The sequence below is a fragment of the Nerophis ophidion genome, linkage group LG17, assembly GCF_033978795.1.
Source record: "Nerophis ophidion isolate RoL-2023_Sa linkage group LG17, RoL_Noph_v1.0, whole genome shotgun sequence".
NCBI classification, from domain to species: Eukaryota; Metazoa; Chordata; class Actinopteri; order Syngnathiformes; family Syngnathidae; genus Nerophis; species Nerophis ophidion.
Genome location: NC_084627.1, coordinates 35194378 through 35212451, shown reverse-complemented (window position 1 = coordinate 35212451; position 18074 = coordinate 35194378). Strand labels below are relative to the sequence as shown.

Here is an 18074-nt window from a genome sequence, read left to right as displayed (position 1 = left end):
ACCAACCTTTTAACGTTGTGCATGAATGCACAAAGGTGAGTTTTGTTGATGTTATTGACTTGTGTGGAGTGCTAATCAGACATATTTGGTCACTGCAAGCTAATCGATGCTAATATGCTATTTAGGCTAGCTATATGTACATATTGTGACATTTTGCCTCATTTGTAGGTGCATTTGAGCTCATTTAGTTTCCTTTAAGTCCTCTTAATTCAATTTATATCTCATGACGCTGTATAAAATATGGCTTTTAATTTTTTGCGGCTCCAGACGGATCTGTTTTTGTATGTTTGGTCCAATATGGCTCTTTCACATTTTGTGTTGCCGACCCCTGGTCTAGAGTGTGCACCTTTCAATGCTGTGTTACTGTCGACCAGAGGTGTCAAACTAATTTTAGCTCAGGGCCTGCATGGAGGATAATCTATTCCCACGTGGGCTGGACAGGTAAAATCATGGCATAATAACTTAAAAATACAACAATGACAACTTCAGATGGTTTTCTTTGTTTTACTTTGGCCTGAAATAGAACAAACACATTCTGATAAAGGTACATATCCCAAATAATCCTTTTGACAAAACATTTCAAGTTAGATGAGGAACAAATTGGTGCATTTTCAAAAACACCATGAAGAACACAATAAACTTGGACTTAATAATAATAATAATAATAATAGAAATGATAATAATAATCTCAGCTACAATCGGGCGGAAGGCAGGGTACACCCTGGACAAGTCGCCACCTCATCGCAGGGCCAACACAGATAGACAGACAACATTCACACTCACATTCACACACTAGGGCCAATTTAGTGTTGCCAATCAACCTATCCCCAGGTGCATGTCTTTGGAGGTGGGAGGAAGCCGGAGGCGCCAGCGCCCCCCGCGACCCCGAAAGGGAATAAGCGGTAGAAAATGGATGGATGGATGGATAATAATAATGGATTAGATTTAATATCACGTGTTGTGTTTTACTAAGTGGGTAGATGACGGCAGACTAACACTAGGTGGCAGTAATGTCCAAGCATTTATCTACCTATATATATATATATATATATATATATATATATATATATATATATATATTTATATATATATATATATATATATATATATATATATATATATATATATATATATATATATATATATATATATATATATATATATATATATATATATATTAACCACACATATATATATTAATCAAACAATAGAAAACATACTAAGGAAATGGAGTGTGAACTAGATTCAAAAGGGAATGGGTGGCAGACTATTTGTAGAATTTAACTGAGGTGTGTGTTACCAAAAAGTTGTGAAGGGACGAAGAATGTGGAAGTCTGTGAGGCAGGCAGAGGGTCCAGGGCAAACAAGAGGCGTCGAGAGGTACGTGTCCAAGCGGGAGGTCGAGAATCCAAAAGGCCGTCCGGGAGGCAAGGGGAACAACAGGGGATCACAGGAGACACAGGGAGTGCTGCTGGAAGACAACAGGAGCATCAGACACAACAGAAACACGGAAGTCGCAAGGGAAGAGCGAGTACGCGGGATGGAAGCCAGATACAGAATGCTTACTCAGGTACAGAAGGCTATAATCCGGCGAGCGATGGCAGGTTGTCCGAGCCTATGAAGGCAGCTCTGTCATTACTGTCAGGTGTGACGATTGCCGGTGATTGATTGCAGCTGGCGGCTGCTGCAGGGCGGAGACGCGCGCGGCTCGTTCCTGGATGTGTGCGCCTGTGGGCGTGTCCCGAGGTGCGCACAGATGGATGAGCGGCGCTGGCAGGAGTCTGAACCGTAACATCACGCTTTTCTATTATTAGAGACTCAAAGCGCTCACAGAGAAGTGGGACCCCATCGTTCATTCACACCTGGTGGTGGTAAGCTACATTTGTAGCCACAGCTGCCCTGGGGTAGACTGACAGAAGCGAGGCTACCAGTTTGCGCTTACGTCCACTCCGAGGACCACCTATCATTCAATCATTCATCATTCATTCACCAGTGTGAGCGGCACCAGGGGCAAGAGTGAAGTGTCCTGCCCAAGGAAACAACGGCAGCAGTTTGGATGTCAAGAGGCGGGGAGCGAATCTGCAACCCTCAGGTTTCTGGCACGGCCGCTCTACCCACTATGCCAAACCCCCCCAACTAGGTATGGCGTCGATACACTTAATCACAGTGTATCTACAAAGCAATTCAACTTTAAGTCACAGCCCATCTAGAATTACATAAAAAAAACATAAAAAAGTTCATTTTCTTTAAATTTGCACAGAAGAGAATCATTTTCACAGAACTTTATCAATGTGCAGTGTCTCATGCAGCATTTTAAGTGGGGTTACCAATTGTTATTTTACTCCGGTTTCTTTACGTTGGGTTGCCACGGATTAAACTATTGGCTTGCTAACAGAATGGATATTGCGACATCCAGTGGACACATTTATAATAGCAGTGTCTTTAATTGGAAATTGCAGTTGGAATTGGGGGTTAAATCACCATAAATGATTCCCGGGCGCTGGATTCGGACCGCGGGCCGCATGTTTGGCACTTCTGCTATAGACAATGATTATGTTGGGGCACGCTGCTTGGCAATAATGAGGACGTTGACAATAGTTGACCACAGTGTATATGTTTCTTTTAGTTTTTATTCATAGCTGTATGTAGAAGTGTCTGGTTGTATCCGCTGCTTTAATGTCTTTAATGTCCTTCGTGTTTTTTGATGTTTGAAGGTTCCCTTTTACACACATGTGAGAGGGAAGTGTGCTATGGCTATGAATTGTTGTTGTTTTTTTCCCCATGGCTTCAGTCTGTACCCCCTCTCCAGGGCCCAAGCTTAGACCGATTTTTTTATTTTATTTTATTTTATTTTAATCTTTTCTATTTTTTTCTCCCCCCCCCCAACCCCCTTGTTTACCTGTATCCTATCCTTTTTGTAAGGGGGGCTGGAAGCCGACAGACCCGTCAGCAATCCTGTTCTGTCTCCCTGTAATGTTTGTCTGATCTTGAATGGGATTGTGCTGAACATTTAAATGTTCCTGAAGGAATAAATAAAGTACTATCTAATCTAATCTAATCTAATATAATACTACAACTCATATTGATGTATATCGAACATTCTTCACTTTGTTTCTCAAGCCATATGTCCAGAAAAGTGGTCAACAACGCATCAACTTGTTAGTAAGAATACTTGCTTGGTCATCTGGAACTTATTAACTTGTTATATACACAGTAAATGAGTTGGCGACAGAAGCAGGACCGACAGAAGAAGTTTCCACTATACTGTGCAAAATTAAATTCAAACCCTGTTTCCATATGAGTTGGGAAATTGTGTTAGATGTAAATATAAACAGAATACAATGATTTGCAAATCCTTTTCAACCCATATTCAATTGGATGCACTACAAAGACAAGATATTTGATGTTCAAACTCATAAACTTTATTTTTTTTTGTGCAAATAATAATTAACTTAGAATCTCATAGCTGCAACATGTGACAAAGTAGTTGGGAAAGGGCATGTCACCCCTGTGTTACATCACCTTTTCTTTTAACAACACTCAATAAATGTTTGGGAAATGAGGAAACTAATTGTTGAAGCTTTGAAAGTGGAATTCTTTCCCATTCTTGTTTTATGTAGAGCTTCAGTCGTTCAACAGTCCGGGGTCTCCGCTGTCGTATTCTACGCTTCATTATGCACCACACATTTTCGGTGGGAGACTGCAGGCGGTCCAGGAAAGTACCCACACTCTTTTTTTTTTACAAAGCCACGCTGTTGTAACACGTGCTGAATGTGACTTGGCATTGTCTTGTTGAAATAAGCAGGGGCGTCCATGAAAGAGATGGTGCTTAGATGGCAGCATATGTTGTTCCAAAAGCTGTATGTACCTTTCAGCATTAATGGTGCCTTTACAGATGTGTAAGTTACCCATGCCTTTGGCACTAATGCACCCCCATACCATCACAGATGCTGGCTTTTGAACTTTGCGTCGATAACAGTCTGGATGGTTCGATTTCTCCAGATTCTCTGAACCTTTTGATGATATTATGGATCGTAGATGTTGAAATCCCTAATTTTCTTGCAATTGCACTTTGAGAAACGTTGTTCTTAAACTGTTTGACTATTTGCTCACGCAGTTGTGGACAAAGGGGTGTACTTCGCCCCATCCTTTCTTGTGAAAGACAGCTTTTTTTGGGAAGCTGTTTTTATACCCAATCATGGCACCCACCTGTTCCCAATTAGCCTGCACACCTGTGGGATGTTCCAAATAAGTGTTTGATGAGCATTCCTCATCTTTATCAGTATTTATTGCCACCTTGCCCAACTTCTTTGTCACGTGTTGCTGGCATCAAAGTCTAAAGTTAAAGGCCTACTGAAATGAGATTTTCTTATTCAAACGGGGATAGCAGGTCCATTCTATGTGTCATACTTGATCATTTTGCAATATTGCCATATTTTTGCTGAAAGGATTTAGTAGAGAACATCCATGATAAAGTTCGCAACTGGAGAAAAGCCCTGCCTCTACCGGAAGTCACAGACACTGACGTTACCCGTTGAGGGCTCCTCACATATTCACATTGTTTATAATGGGAGCCTCCAACAAAAAGTGCTATTTGGACCGAGGAAATGACAATTTCCCCATTAATTTGAGCGAGGATGAAAGATTTGTGTTTGAGGATATTGATAGCGACGGACTAGGAAAAAAAAAAAAACGCGATTGCAATCGCGTTACATTGAGACGGATTCATATGTTTTTAGAGACATTTACTAGGATAATTCTGGGAAATCGCTTATCTTTCTATTGTGTTGCTAGTGTTTTAGTGAGTTTAACAGTACCGGATAGTCGGAAGTGTACGTCCACGGCCGGGTGTTGACGCGCAGTGTCTCAGGGAAGTCCACGACAGCTGTACGGGAGGCGCAAGCTCAGCTGATCTCCGGTAAGAAGCGACTTTTTAACCACAATTTTCTCACCGAAACCTGCTGGTTGACAAGTTGTCGGGATCCATGTCTGCTGTGATCCATAGGAAAGTTTCAACTCTGTGAATTTTAAACAAAGAATCACCGTGTGTTTGTGTGGCTAAAGGCTAAAGCTTCCCAACTCCATCTTGCTATTTGACTTCTCCAATATTAATTGAACAAATTGCAAAAGATTCAGCAACACAGATGTCCAAAATACTGTGTAATTATGCCGTTGAAGCAGACGACTTTTAGCTGTGTGTGTGCGCAGTGCTCATACTTCCTAAAAACCTGTGACGTCTTGCGTACACGTCATCATTACACGATGTTTTCAAGACGAAACTCCCGGGAAATTTAAAATTGCAACTTAGTAAATTAAAAAGGCTGTATTGGCATGTGTTGCAATGTTAATATTTCATCATTGATATATAAACTATCAGACTGTGTGGTCGGTAATAGTGGGTTTCAGTAGGCCTTTAATGATTATTTGCAACAAAAAAAAAAGTTTATCAGTTTGAACATCAAATATCTTGTGTTCGTAGTGCATCCAATTGAATATGGGTTGAAAAGGATTTGCCAAAAATTGTATTCCGTTTATATTTACCTCTAACACAATTTCCCAACTCCTAAGGAAACGGGGTTTGTAGAAGTGCAGACAAAATTTGCACGATCATCAGGCAACATACTGTACATGGCTTTGAGAAACTAAAAATACAGCACCAATTTCTACCCAAATGTTTTTTTATTTGGTATGAACATTTAAGCCATTAATGACGTCAACTACCGTATTTCCTTGAATTGCCGCAGGGCATATAGTATGCGCCTGCCTTGAATTACTGCCGGGTCAAACTCGCTTCGCAAAATAATTAGCGCATGCTTAGTATTACCGCCTGGTCAAACTCGTGACGTCACGAGTGTCACTTCCCCTGTCATCATTTTCAAAATGGAGGAGACTGATTTCAATCCCGGTAATTTGAAATTGCATATAGGGAAGAAGATTAAGAGCTATTCAGTAGGATTTAAGGTCTAAACTTACATCACACTCAAATTTTTACTGCATACCTTTGGTAAGTGCTGTACCGAGAAGAGGTTTTAAAATAATTAGCGCATGCTTACTTTTACTGCATGCCTTTGCTAAGCGCAGGAGTGAGAAGAGGTTTTAAATTAATTAGCGCCGTGGCGGCAATTCAAGGAAATACGGTACTTGTGTAGTATTTTTTCCTTGTGTGCCACTCCTATTCCCTTTTTAAAGCAAATATCCCAAAATAGTCCCCTATTTTTACTCATTTTTAGCTGACGTTGGAAAATGTTGACTTGTCCCACGTGTGAGTTGACACAAACTCAACCTTCAGAATGTTCTGGTGCAGTGCATCATGCCCTTGACAGCAGCACCACCCATTGCAGCAGACAGACACTATTTCTGCTCTGTCCCAGGAGTTGGACCAGCAGAGAAAAGACGCCTGCACTCTATTGGCTGAGCTCGAGCAATGTGTCTCTGCCCATTGATTTAATGTTTTGAACCCAACAGAGGCTCATTTGCATTGCTTTTAAAATGATGACACTGCTGCTCTATTTTGAGCAACATACTGAAAGTAAAATGTTCCTAAAAGTGGAACAATAGTGACCACTCCGGAATGGCCATCTTTGTCATTAAAAGTATTTATTTTATTGCATTATCTAATACAAACCCCGTTTCCATATGAGTTGGGAAATTGTGTTAGATTTAAATATAAACGGAATACAATGATTTGCAAATCCTTTTCAACCAGTATTCAATTGAATGCACTACAAAGACAACATATTTGATATTCAAACTCAAAAACTTTATTTTTTTTTTTTTTACAAATAATAACTAACTTTGAATTTCATGGCTGCAACAAGTGCCAAAGTAGTTGGGAAAGGGCATGTTCACCACTGGGTTACATCACCTTTTCTTTCAACAACACTCAAACGTTTGGGAACTGAGGAAACTAACTGTTCAAGCTTTGAAAGTGGAATTCTTTCCCATTGTTGTTTTATGTAGAGCTTCAGTCGTTCAACAGTCCGGGGTCTCTGCTGTCGTATTTTACGCTTCATAATGCGCCAGACATTTTTGATAGGAGACAGTACTGGACTGCAGGAGGACCAGGAAAGTACCTGCACTCTTTTTTTGCGAAGCCACACTGTTGTAACACGTGCTGAATGTGGCTTGGCATTGTCTTGCTGAAATAAGCAGGGGCGTCCATTAAAAAAGACGGCGCTTAGATGGCAGCATATGCTGTTCCAAAACCTGTATGTACCTTTCAGCATAAATGGTGCCTTCACAGATGTGTAAGTTACCCATGCCTTGGGCACTAATGCACCCCCATACCATCACAGATGCTGGCTTTTGAACTTTGCGTCGATTACAGTCTGGATGGTTCGCTTCCCCTTTTGTACGGATGACATGATGTCGAATATTTCCAAAAAACATTTGAAATGTGGACTCGTCAGACCACAGAACACTTTTCCACTTTGCATCAGTCCATCTTAGATGATCTCGGGCCCAGAGAAGCCGGCGGCGTTTCTGGATGTTGTTGATAAATGGCTTTTGCTTTGCATAATAGAGCTTTAACTTGCACTTACAGATGTAGCGACAAACTGTATTTAGTGACAGTGGTTTTCTGAAGTGTTCCTTTAGAGATTGATGTCGGTTTTTGATACAGTGCCGTCTGAGGGATCGAAGGTCACGGCCATTCAATGTTGGTTTCCGGCCATGCCGCTTACGTGGAGGGATTTCTCCAGATTCTCTGAACGTTTTGATGATATTATGGACCGTAGATGTTGAAATCCCAAAATTTTTTGCAATTGCACTTTGAGAAACCTTGTTCTTAAACTGTTTGACTATTTGCTCACGCAGTTATGGACAAAGGGGTGTACATCGCCCCATCCTTTCTTGTGAAAGACTGAGCATTTTTTGGGAAGCTGTTTTTATACCAAACCATGGCACCCACCTGTTCCCAATTAGTCTGCACACCTGTGGGATGTTCCAAATAAGTGTTTGATGACCATTCCTCAACTTTATCAGTATTTATTGCCACATTTCCAAACGTCTTTGTCACGTGTTGCTGGCATCAAATTCTAAGGTTTATGATTATTTGCAAAAAAAATTTTTTTATCAGTTTGAACATCAAATATCTTGTCTTTGTAGCATATTCAACTGAATATGGGTTGAAAATGATTTGCAAATCATTGTATTCCGTTTATATTTACATCTAACACAATTTCCCAACTCATATGGAAACGGGGTTTGTACAATTGCAACTCACAAGGCATGCATTAATTGTTTTTTTCTGTTTAATGTTGTCTGCAGCTTCCACCAGCAGCACCACCACCAGAGTCAAGACCTCCAGTCATGTGACACGCTGTAGTGACAGCCAGAAGAACTACTGCGTTAACGGAGGAGAGTGCTTTACCCTTGAACTACCAGGCAGCACAAAGTTCTTGTGCAGGTAAGGATGTGACTTTTTAATCAATCAATACATTTTGTTTTGAAGGTATTAAAAAAACTTGACCATATCATTTTTGGTCCATTTTTACAATACTTGATTTGATTCAAGCTTATGTTTCAGTGCCTGTGATTACATACAGTATAGCTCTTTGTGTTTATTTGTATTGTCTCAGTGAAGCTACCCTAGAAACACTTATTGCACTGCTTTACCAATTATCATGGAAAACTAGGAATGGGCGACATGGCCTTTTTTTAATATCTCGATATATTTAGGCCATATCACGATACACGATTATATCTCCATATTTTGCCTTAGCCCTGAATGAACACTTGATGCATATAATCACATCATTCTGATGATTCTACAGTGGGGCAAAAAAGTATTTAGTCAGCCACCGATTGTGAAAGTTCTCCCACTTAAAATGATGACAGAGGTCTGTAATTTTCATCATAGGTACACTTCAACTGTGAGAGACAGAATGTGAAAAAAAAATCCAGGAATTCACATTGTAGGAATTTTAAAGAATTTATTCGTAAATTATGGTGGAAAATAAGTATTTAGTCAGCCATTCAAAGCTCTCACTGATGGAAGGAGGTTTTGGCTCAAAATCTCACGATACATGGCCCCATTCATTCTTTCCTTAACACAGATCAATCGTCCTGTCCCCTTAGCAGAATAACAGCCCCAAAGCATGATGTTTCCACCGCCATGCTTCACAGTAGGTGTGGTGTTCTTGGGATGCAACTCAGTATTGTTCTTCCTCCAAACACGACAAGTTGAGTTTATACCAAAATGTTCTATTTTGGTTTTATCTGACCACATGACATTCTCCCAATCCTCTGCTGGATCATCCATGTATCCATTTTTGTATAAACTCAATTCGTCGTGTTTGGAGGAAGAAGAATACTGACTTGCATCCCAAGAACACCAGACCTACTGTGAAGCACGGGGGTGGAAACATCATGCTTTGGGGCTGTTTTTCTGCTAAGGGGACAGGACGATTGATCCGTGTTAAGTAAAGAATGAATGGGGCCATGTATCGGGAGATTTTGAGCCAAAACCTCCTTCCATCAGTGAAAGCTTTGAATGGTTGACCAATTACTTATTTTCCACCATAATTTACAAATAAATTCTTTAAAATTCCTACAATGTGAATTCCTGGATTTTTTTCCCACATTCTGTCTCTCACAGTTGAAGTATACCTATGATGAAAATTACAAACTTCTGTCATCATTTTAAGTGGGAGAATTTGCACAATCGGTGGCTGACTAAATACTTTTTTTCCCCTCTGTAAAACAACTAAGTCAATTGACCAAAACTGTATTTATTAAACAGTTATTAAGCAGTGGCACAGACATTCATGTCATTTCAAAACAGAAAGTGCAAGATTGTCAGAGACATTTTAAAACAAGCTATGAGTGCACTTTTGTGCATGATGTTACCAAGATGACATATCAAAACAACACTAAATTAAAGTGAACTTTTTGTACGGAACAACATTACAATAGTTTAAAACAAATAAAGTGCACTTTTGTGCATGATGTCACACAAGATATTTCAATAACTGTCAAATAAAAATAAGCTGCATAATAGGAAATCAAATAGTATATGTCCTTCACTATGTGGTAGGTTCCTGCGGACGTTATATCCTTCTGTTGTTGACTATTTTTTTGATACGGTGTTGATGTGGAAATGATTGCCTCTGCATTTTGTTGATGTTGCACCGAACCTAGATGTTGACATGCAGAGTTTCAAGCACTCTTCATTCTTTAGCGGGTGACTTTGAAAATGATGCTTCATATTAGCAGTAATGCTACTTTTTGTAGCAACGCTTTTGCCCCACACTTGACAAATTACGGTTGTCTGTTCAACATCTTGCCGCTTGAAGCCAAACCAACGGCAGACGATGGACTCCCTGCTGTTTTTCTTGGGAATAATTCTTACTTCATTTGTTACCAGATTCGCACCTTCGAGAACGTATACTCGAATATCACGATATATCATTTTCTTTATTGCACAGAGACAAACCCGAGATATATCGCCCAGAGACAAACTCGAGATATATCGCCCAGCCCTAAAGCAAACTGGTTCCGGGAATTTCTGAGAAATGGGATTATTACTAATACGCCAACTATTTTCATAGTTCAAACATAAAAAATACTGTTCACGACCTAAATACGTTTTTCAACATAATTTTTCATAATTTAGTTCCATCTTCTTGCTGAAGGTTGGAAGCCGTGGTTCGCCGGTAGCACCTGTTTTGAGCTGTCACCTTACAGACCTGATAGCATTTATTGTTCAATGTTGGGATGTTGGCAACCAATCTGAGTCTTGGTATTCTCATTGTCCTTTCTAGGAATTGAGTTAGTAACAGATTATGTCTGATTTTTTTGCCTAAAGAACATGTTTTTCCTTCCCATAATGTTGACTAAGAGTGTTCGCTTATAGTTTGCCATTTTTAGTACTTCTTAATTGTTTTTTCTTTCTTTCCGGAATGCTTTTAATATTCTACATATACACCACATCGCAAATGATTCCAGTTTTTGTAATTAAGTTTAAGTGTTCGGGTTTCACAAAGTAGATGTTATATACCAGGGTTCCCTAACCTTTGTTCCACTAGGGACTGTTTTAATGTATTCCTCATTTTCATAGACCGGCTTTATACTAAGAACAAAAAAATGAGTTTGAAAAATTAGCCTTTGGCTACAATCTGGCATATTAACATTTTAATTCCTCCCTGCTTGACACTCAACATCGAGGGTAGGAATAGGGGGTTGAATCACCAAAAAGTATTCCTGGGCGCGGCCACCGCTGGTGCTCACTTCTCCCCTCACCTCCCAGGGGGTGATCAAGGGTGATGGGTAAAATGCAGAGAATAATTTCGCCACACCTAGTGTGTGTGTGTGACAATCACTGGGACTTTAACTTTAACTTTTTTATATGTCCATTAATGTAATATACATGTTGTGTGACTATCAAAAACCAATTAGTCACTGAGAGTGGAAAGCAGGGCCCTGTCTGACACGCTAGGTCCAAGGATGCAACATAAAATAATTATTGTTGTTTTGAGGGTGATTTATTGTCCCTTTGAGTAAAAATACAATACATTACATTCAGAAGGTATGTGGTTCCTTTGCAGTCCTTTTGCGCTCCTTTGCTGTTCCTTTTGCGGTCCACAGAAGTAACGGCACGTAGGTTCACACTCTCTCCAAACAAGCCAAAACAATTCCTCCAGACAAGTGCAGGTGATATTCATTCAGCAATCATTCAGCCCCACTAACACTCCTCCCACACACACACACACACACACACACACACACACACACACACTCCGCCCACACACATGTAGCCACACCCACTATCCCAGGTGACAAGTGAGAGACAAATCCCCGCCTCTACAATACATTTCTTAACATTGTTTAGTGGGAGAGGCGAAAGTTAAGTCGGAGAAAATGCGGTAGCTTATAAATTAGTTGTTGTTTCTGTGAGGCCTGGTTGAGGAACGCTGTTATATAGCACTTAGATCAGGGGTCCCCAAACTACGGCCCGTAGGCTGAATATGTACGTATATATGATGTGTGTGTATATATATATATATATATATATATATATATATATATATATATATATATATATATATATATATATATATATACACTAGAGATGCGCGGTTTGCGGTATCATCCGCGGAGTCCGTGGATAAACCGCGGGCCGGGCAGTTGACATGACGAAAAAATAGATATCAATTAGATTCGGGCGGGTGGCGGTTGAACCATCCGGAAATATTTGATATACATGGTTCTGGGATTGGTATCCTTTGCCATTCAAAGAGCCATTTAAGACCCGTGTCATAAAGCGAAGAAGACAATAGGAGACGCAATTATTCTCTTGAATGACTGCCGGCAGTCACCCAGATAATAAGTATTAGGGTGTGCTATGAAGCCATTGGCTTTGTCGCCTTCTACAACATGTACGATCTGCTTGTCAGTCCAGCATCATGTTGTGTGTGGCTTCCGCGGCAACACGCACACGACTGCAAGGCATACTGGGTGACACAGAGTACACTAATGGTTGTGATATAAACAATTTTAACACTCTTAGTAATATGCGCCACGCTGTGAAGCCACACCAATTAAGAACGACAAACACATTTCGGGAGAACATCCTCACAGTAACACAACATAAACGCAACACAACAAATACCCAGCATCCTTTGTATTCATGTCACTTCCTGACTATTTTATACACCCCACTAGCAGCAACCCCCCCCCCCCCTCACCCCCCGTGCGTCGGTAAGGTGGGTGGGGCGGGGGGCGCGGGGGTGTAAAATATATTCAGAAATGTGTCACAGATACAAAGGATTCTGGGTATTTGTTGTGCTGTGTTTATAATGTGTTACTGTGAGGATGTTCTCCCGAAATGTGTTTGTCAATTTTGTATTGTGTGGCTTCACAGCATGGCGCATACTAGTAAGTGTTAAAGTTGTTTATATCACAACCATCAGTGTACTCTGTATCACCCAGTATGCCTTTCAATCTTGTACGTGTAATTGCGGAAGCTGCACACAACATGTTCCCGGACTAACAATCGCTTCGTACATGTTGTTGAAGGTGTCAAAGGCAATGGCTTTACAGCACGCCCATATTCTTGTCATCAGGATGAACGCTATTGGATAGTCGCGAGAACGTTAGCGGCTCCAATTGTCTTCTGGTAAAGGCGGCCGACCTCTGATATATTTCCGCGGGCGGTTGACGGGCGGGTACGGTCCTGATAAAATGTTGGTTTGGGTGGACGGCGGGTGGATGACGACTTCGGTGATGCGGATGCGGATGATAAAATTGCCTATCCGCGAATCTCTAATACACACACACACACACACACACACACACACACACACACACACACACACACACACATATAAATATATATATATATGTATATATGTATATATATGTGTATATATATTTACATGTATATAAATGTATATATATATTTGAATATATACGTGTGTATATATTATATATAAATATATATATATACACAATATATATATATTTGTGTGTATATATATGTATGTGTGTATATATTTGTATATATACAAATATATATGTATATGTATACACATATATATACATATACACACATATATATATATATATGTGTGTGTGTATACATATATACCTACATACACACACACATACTGTATATATATATATATATATATATATATATATATATATATATATATATATATATAATATATATATATATACACACACACACACACACACACACACACAAACACACACACAAAGCCCCTGGCCAAATTGTTTTAACCCGATGCGGCCCCCGAGTCAAAAAGTTTTGGGACCCCTGACTTGGATATTCAGAATATATTCAGTGTACAATTACTGAATTCCCTAATGGCTTTAGCTATTATTCAGCGTCAAGTTTAATTTATTTCTCACATGATATGGATATTGTTTGCCCTAAACACCAAAATTCTTCAATTAGTTTTTACTATCTATTTTTATATGAATTGTGGGCTTTTTGATGTTGTTCCTTGTAAAATTCATGGTGCTGGCATTTGTTGCATTCTTTTTCATTACCTATATTTTTCTTGTATTTTTGATGATGATAGGTTTTGCAGATCAGTTTATGTGTGAAATTATTAACACATTACCGTAGAATATCAAATATTATTATTTAGCTCATTTACGTAAGAGACTAGACGTATAAGATTTCATCGGATTTAGCAATCGGGAGTGACAGATTGTTTGGTAAACGTAAAGCATGTTTTATATGTTATAGTTATTTGAATGACTCTTACCATAATATGTTACGTTAACATACCAGGCACCTTCTCAGTTGGTTATTTATGCGTCATATAACGTACACTTATTCAGCCTGTTGTTCACTATTCTTTATTTATTTAAAATTGCCTTTTAAATGTCTATTCTTGGTGTTGGGTTTTATCAAATAAATTTCCCCCCAAAATGCGACTTATACATGTTTTTTTTCCTTCTTTATTAAGCATTTTCCGCAGGTGCGAATTATACTCCGCAGCGATTTATACTCCGAAAAATGCGGTATGCTTTTTATTCGATTATTTCTTTGTTCATAATGGTAGTCTGCGATACTTCTATTAATTTGTAATGACTGACTCGATCAAAAGAGTTCTCATTATCGATTAAACAGATGTATATGCCTCTGTACAAATTGAGATATTGTTTCATAATGGTTCTCATCCTAAGGACGCTTTTCCGGTCATAAATTCATTTTGTGTAGCTGATATTTTTTTCTATTCTGTGAGTCTTATTCTGTTCATTATCATGTGCAAGAGTAGCTTCAAGTGGTTTAAAAGGTTCATTGTGTTTTCTTGTTCATATGTACTTTTCAATTTAGTTGCACAGGGGTTGGCAACCCAAAATGTTGAAAGAGTCATATTGGACCAAAAATACAAAAAAAAAAATCTGTTTGGAGCCGCAAAAAATTAAAATCCTTATATAAGTGTTATAATGAGGGCAACACATCATGTAAGTGTTTATATTAGCTATATTAGCCTACTATCAAAGGCTGACACAAATCTTCGTTGACAGAAATGTTGTGTTTAAATTTTCATTTTACAAATTTTTGCAACATTTGATCTCTTTTCTCACAGGATGAGATAACTTCCTGGAAATAACTGGCTTAGAATGGCCAAAGGTATAGATGTGTGTGTCCAGATTAAAGGAAACGTTAGCCTTTCTTCTAATAATAGATTTATTAAAATCTTTGCAAGCTGGGTAGAGTTTGCTGTGGTCTGGAACAACATGGCACACCAACAACTATGAGAAATGCAGCCAATATTACATACAGATAATGTGTCATGAGACATGCAAATATAAATTAAATACACAGAGGACGTCAGTAAAGGAAAGTAAATGAGCGCAAATATACCTACAAACGAGGCTTAATGATGCAACATGTGCACACAGCTAGCCTAGATAGCATGTTAGCTTGCTGTCATGGATTGACCAAATATCCAGCAAATCAATCAAATCAACAAAGTTCACTTTTGTGCATTCATGCACAGCATACAACGTTCGGTGGACAAAATGAGACGAAGGAGTGGCATAAAACACGTATTTCTGTGGCAGCATTGGAGAAAGTTGTACATGTAAACAAACTACGATGAGTTCAAGGATCGCTGAAATTAGTAGGACAAAACACTGCTTGCCAAATACTCTCATAAGTGAAGCATCCATCCATCCATTTTCTACCGCTTATCCCTTTTGTCACGCCTGTGGACAATGTTGTGTTTTTGATATGTTCGGTCATGTAATGTTTTGTTTTTTTGGACATTCAGTTCTTGCGTTTTGCACTTTCTGTTTTGTTTTGTTTCCATAATTACTCATTAGTCTCCACCTGGTCTCCAAGTCAGCCTCACACCTGTTAGTAATCATTATCATAGTCATTATTTAAACCATTCTGTTTCTGTCTTCGTCCTGGCAACTTTACCTACTGACCACGCACCTACCTGTCCCTCATCTACCTTCATGTCTTGCCACGCTGTTTGTTATTCGGTCTATACCACGTAAGTTTTTGGTTTGTTTTGTGCCACAGCTAGTATCTTTTGTGCGTTTGTATATAGTAATGCCATTGTGCTGTTTTGTTTTGAGCATAGTCTAGTTTGTTATCCGCCATTGTGCGCACCCTTTGTTTTGCTGTTTTGTATTATAGTGTTTAAATAAATTAAATATGTACTCACACTCTCGTCTGGCTCGTTCAAGTTTCACTATTGTTGCCAATGTGCGTGTTGAATCACCCTGCAGAACAAGGGAATCACCTGAGGGAGCACTCTCCAGTACTCCCTGGAGGAAATCCAGAAAGGGTGGGTACTCTGAGCTTCTGTTTGGTGCATGAGTACAAACAGTCAGGACCCATCCCCCCACCCGAAGGTAGAGGGAAGCTACCCTCTTGTCAACTGGGTTGAACTCCAACGTACAGACTTTGAGCCGGGGGGGGCAACAAGAATAGCCGCCCCAACCCGTCCCCTCTCACTGTGTGCAACGCCAGAGTGGAAGAGAGTCCAGTCCCTCTCCAGAGGACTGGTTACAGAGCCCTAGCTGTGCGTCTAAGTGAGTCCGACTTTGTCTCGCCAGAACGTCTCCACCTCGCGCACCAGCTCATCCCCCCCCATCACCCCCCAGCGAGATGACATTCCATATCCCAAGAACTAGCTTCTGTAGCGGAGGATTGGACCGCCAAGGACCCTGCCTTCGACTGCCAACCAGCTGACTAGGGATGATTTTCGAAAACTGGTTCTCCCGATGCTTGGATAAGAAAAGAACGGATTCCATAAATTCGAATCCCTTTTTAAGAACTGGTTCCCGTTATCTAAGCCACTATACCGTATTTTCGCGACCCTAGGGCCCATCGTATTAAAAGGCGCCGTGTCAGTTACGGGTGCTATTTCTGTATTTCACACATAAGTAAGACGCAGCGTATTTTTGGGCGCAGGCATGGTTAAACATACGCTAGCTTAAAACACGCGCTAGCATGTATGGACACTGTTTTAAAAAGGAGCAGGAGCAAAGCTGATTTCGGTTGTACATTATTGAAGTATATGGTTGTACTTTATTGAATATATATATATATATATATATATATACATATACATATATACATAAATATATATATATATATATATATATATATATATATCAATATATATATATATAAATATATATGTATATATATATATATATCAATATATATATATATCAATAAAGTACAACCATATACTTCAATAATGTACAACCGAAATCAGCTTTGCTCCTGCTCCTTTTTAAAACAGTGTCCATGCAGGCTATATATATATACATATATATATGTAAGCCAAATATTTTTAAATGTTTTTCTGTGAGAGATGTATAATATTTTTAACACTGAATATAACACTGATGACATCTATTAAGCAGACAAGAAGCAACGAATTAAACAGAGACAGGATTCAATTTAGCTCAAAGAGGAGAAACCCGTAGACCTGTACCCTTGTACAGTGTCGTCCCACACTCTGACAAGAAAATTCTACGCCTCCTCTTTCATTTGGATTTTCCCTAAATACAACAACTAAATGCGTGCATCTCTTATTCTTTTTAATAACATTGTTATTCTGAAGCTAACCAATAATAAATAAAAAATAAAAAACGCATGAGAATGTTTTATATCTTGAAGGTTATTTTTAACACTGTGATTACCAGCAAAATTATCAATTACTTATTACTTACAAGAAACGTCAACTAAGATTTATCTGAGAGCCAGATGCAGTCATCAAAAGAGCCACATCTGGCTCTAGAGCCATAGGTTCCCCACCCCTGCTCTACAGTTTCTATGCCACAGCAGATATAACAGACAACCCCAAAATAGAAGCCCAAGGCAATGAGGATCTAACATTGCAATTTAGATACAAACAGGTATTAAAAATTCTGAAACGGGTAAATGCAAAGTCCTAAAAGCCTGTGAAGAAAAAACATCAGTTTTGTACCTAGATATTTTTAACCTGTCCATGACAGAAGCAGCTTTTCTCAAAATATTTAAATTGTGCATCCAAGAAACCACCCGAACGCCTCCCTAGGGAGGTGTTTACGGCAGTTCCAACCGGTAGGAGGCCACGGGGAATACC

General features: G+C 39.3%; 1 protein-coding gene across 7 annotated transcripts in view; it reads left to right on the top strand.

Moving 5' to 3' along the window:
* nrg1 (neuregulin 1) overlaps window positions 1-18074 on the top strand; it is a 142311-nt gene that overhangs the window by 59143 nt on the left and 65094 nt on the right. For all 7 annotated transcript variants that reach the window (XM_061876828.1, XM_061876827.1, XM_061876825.1 and 4 more), the window contains one exon: window positions 8269-8407. In XM_061876828.1, coding sequence (XP_061732812.1) covers window positions 8269-8407 — 139 coding nt within the window. The remainder of the gene's footprint in view (window positions 1-8268; window positions 8408-18074) is intronic.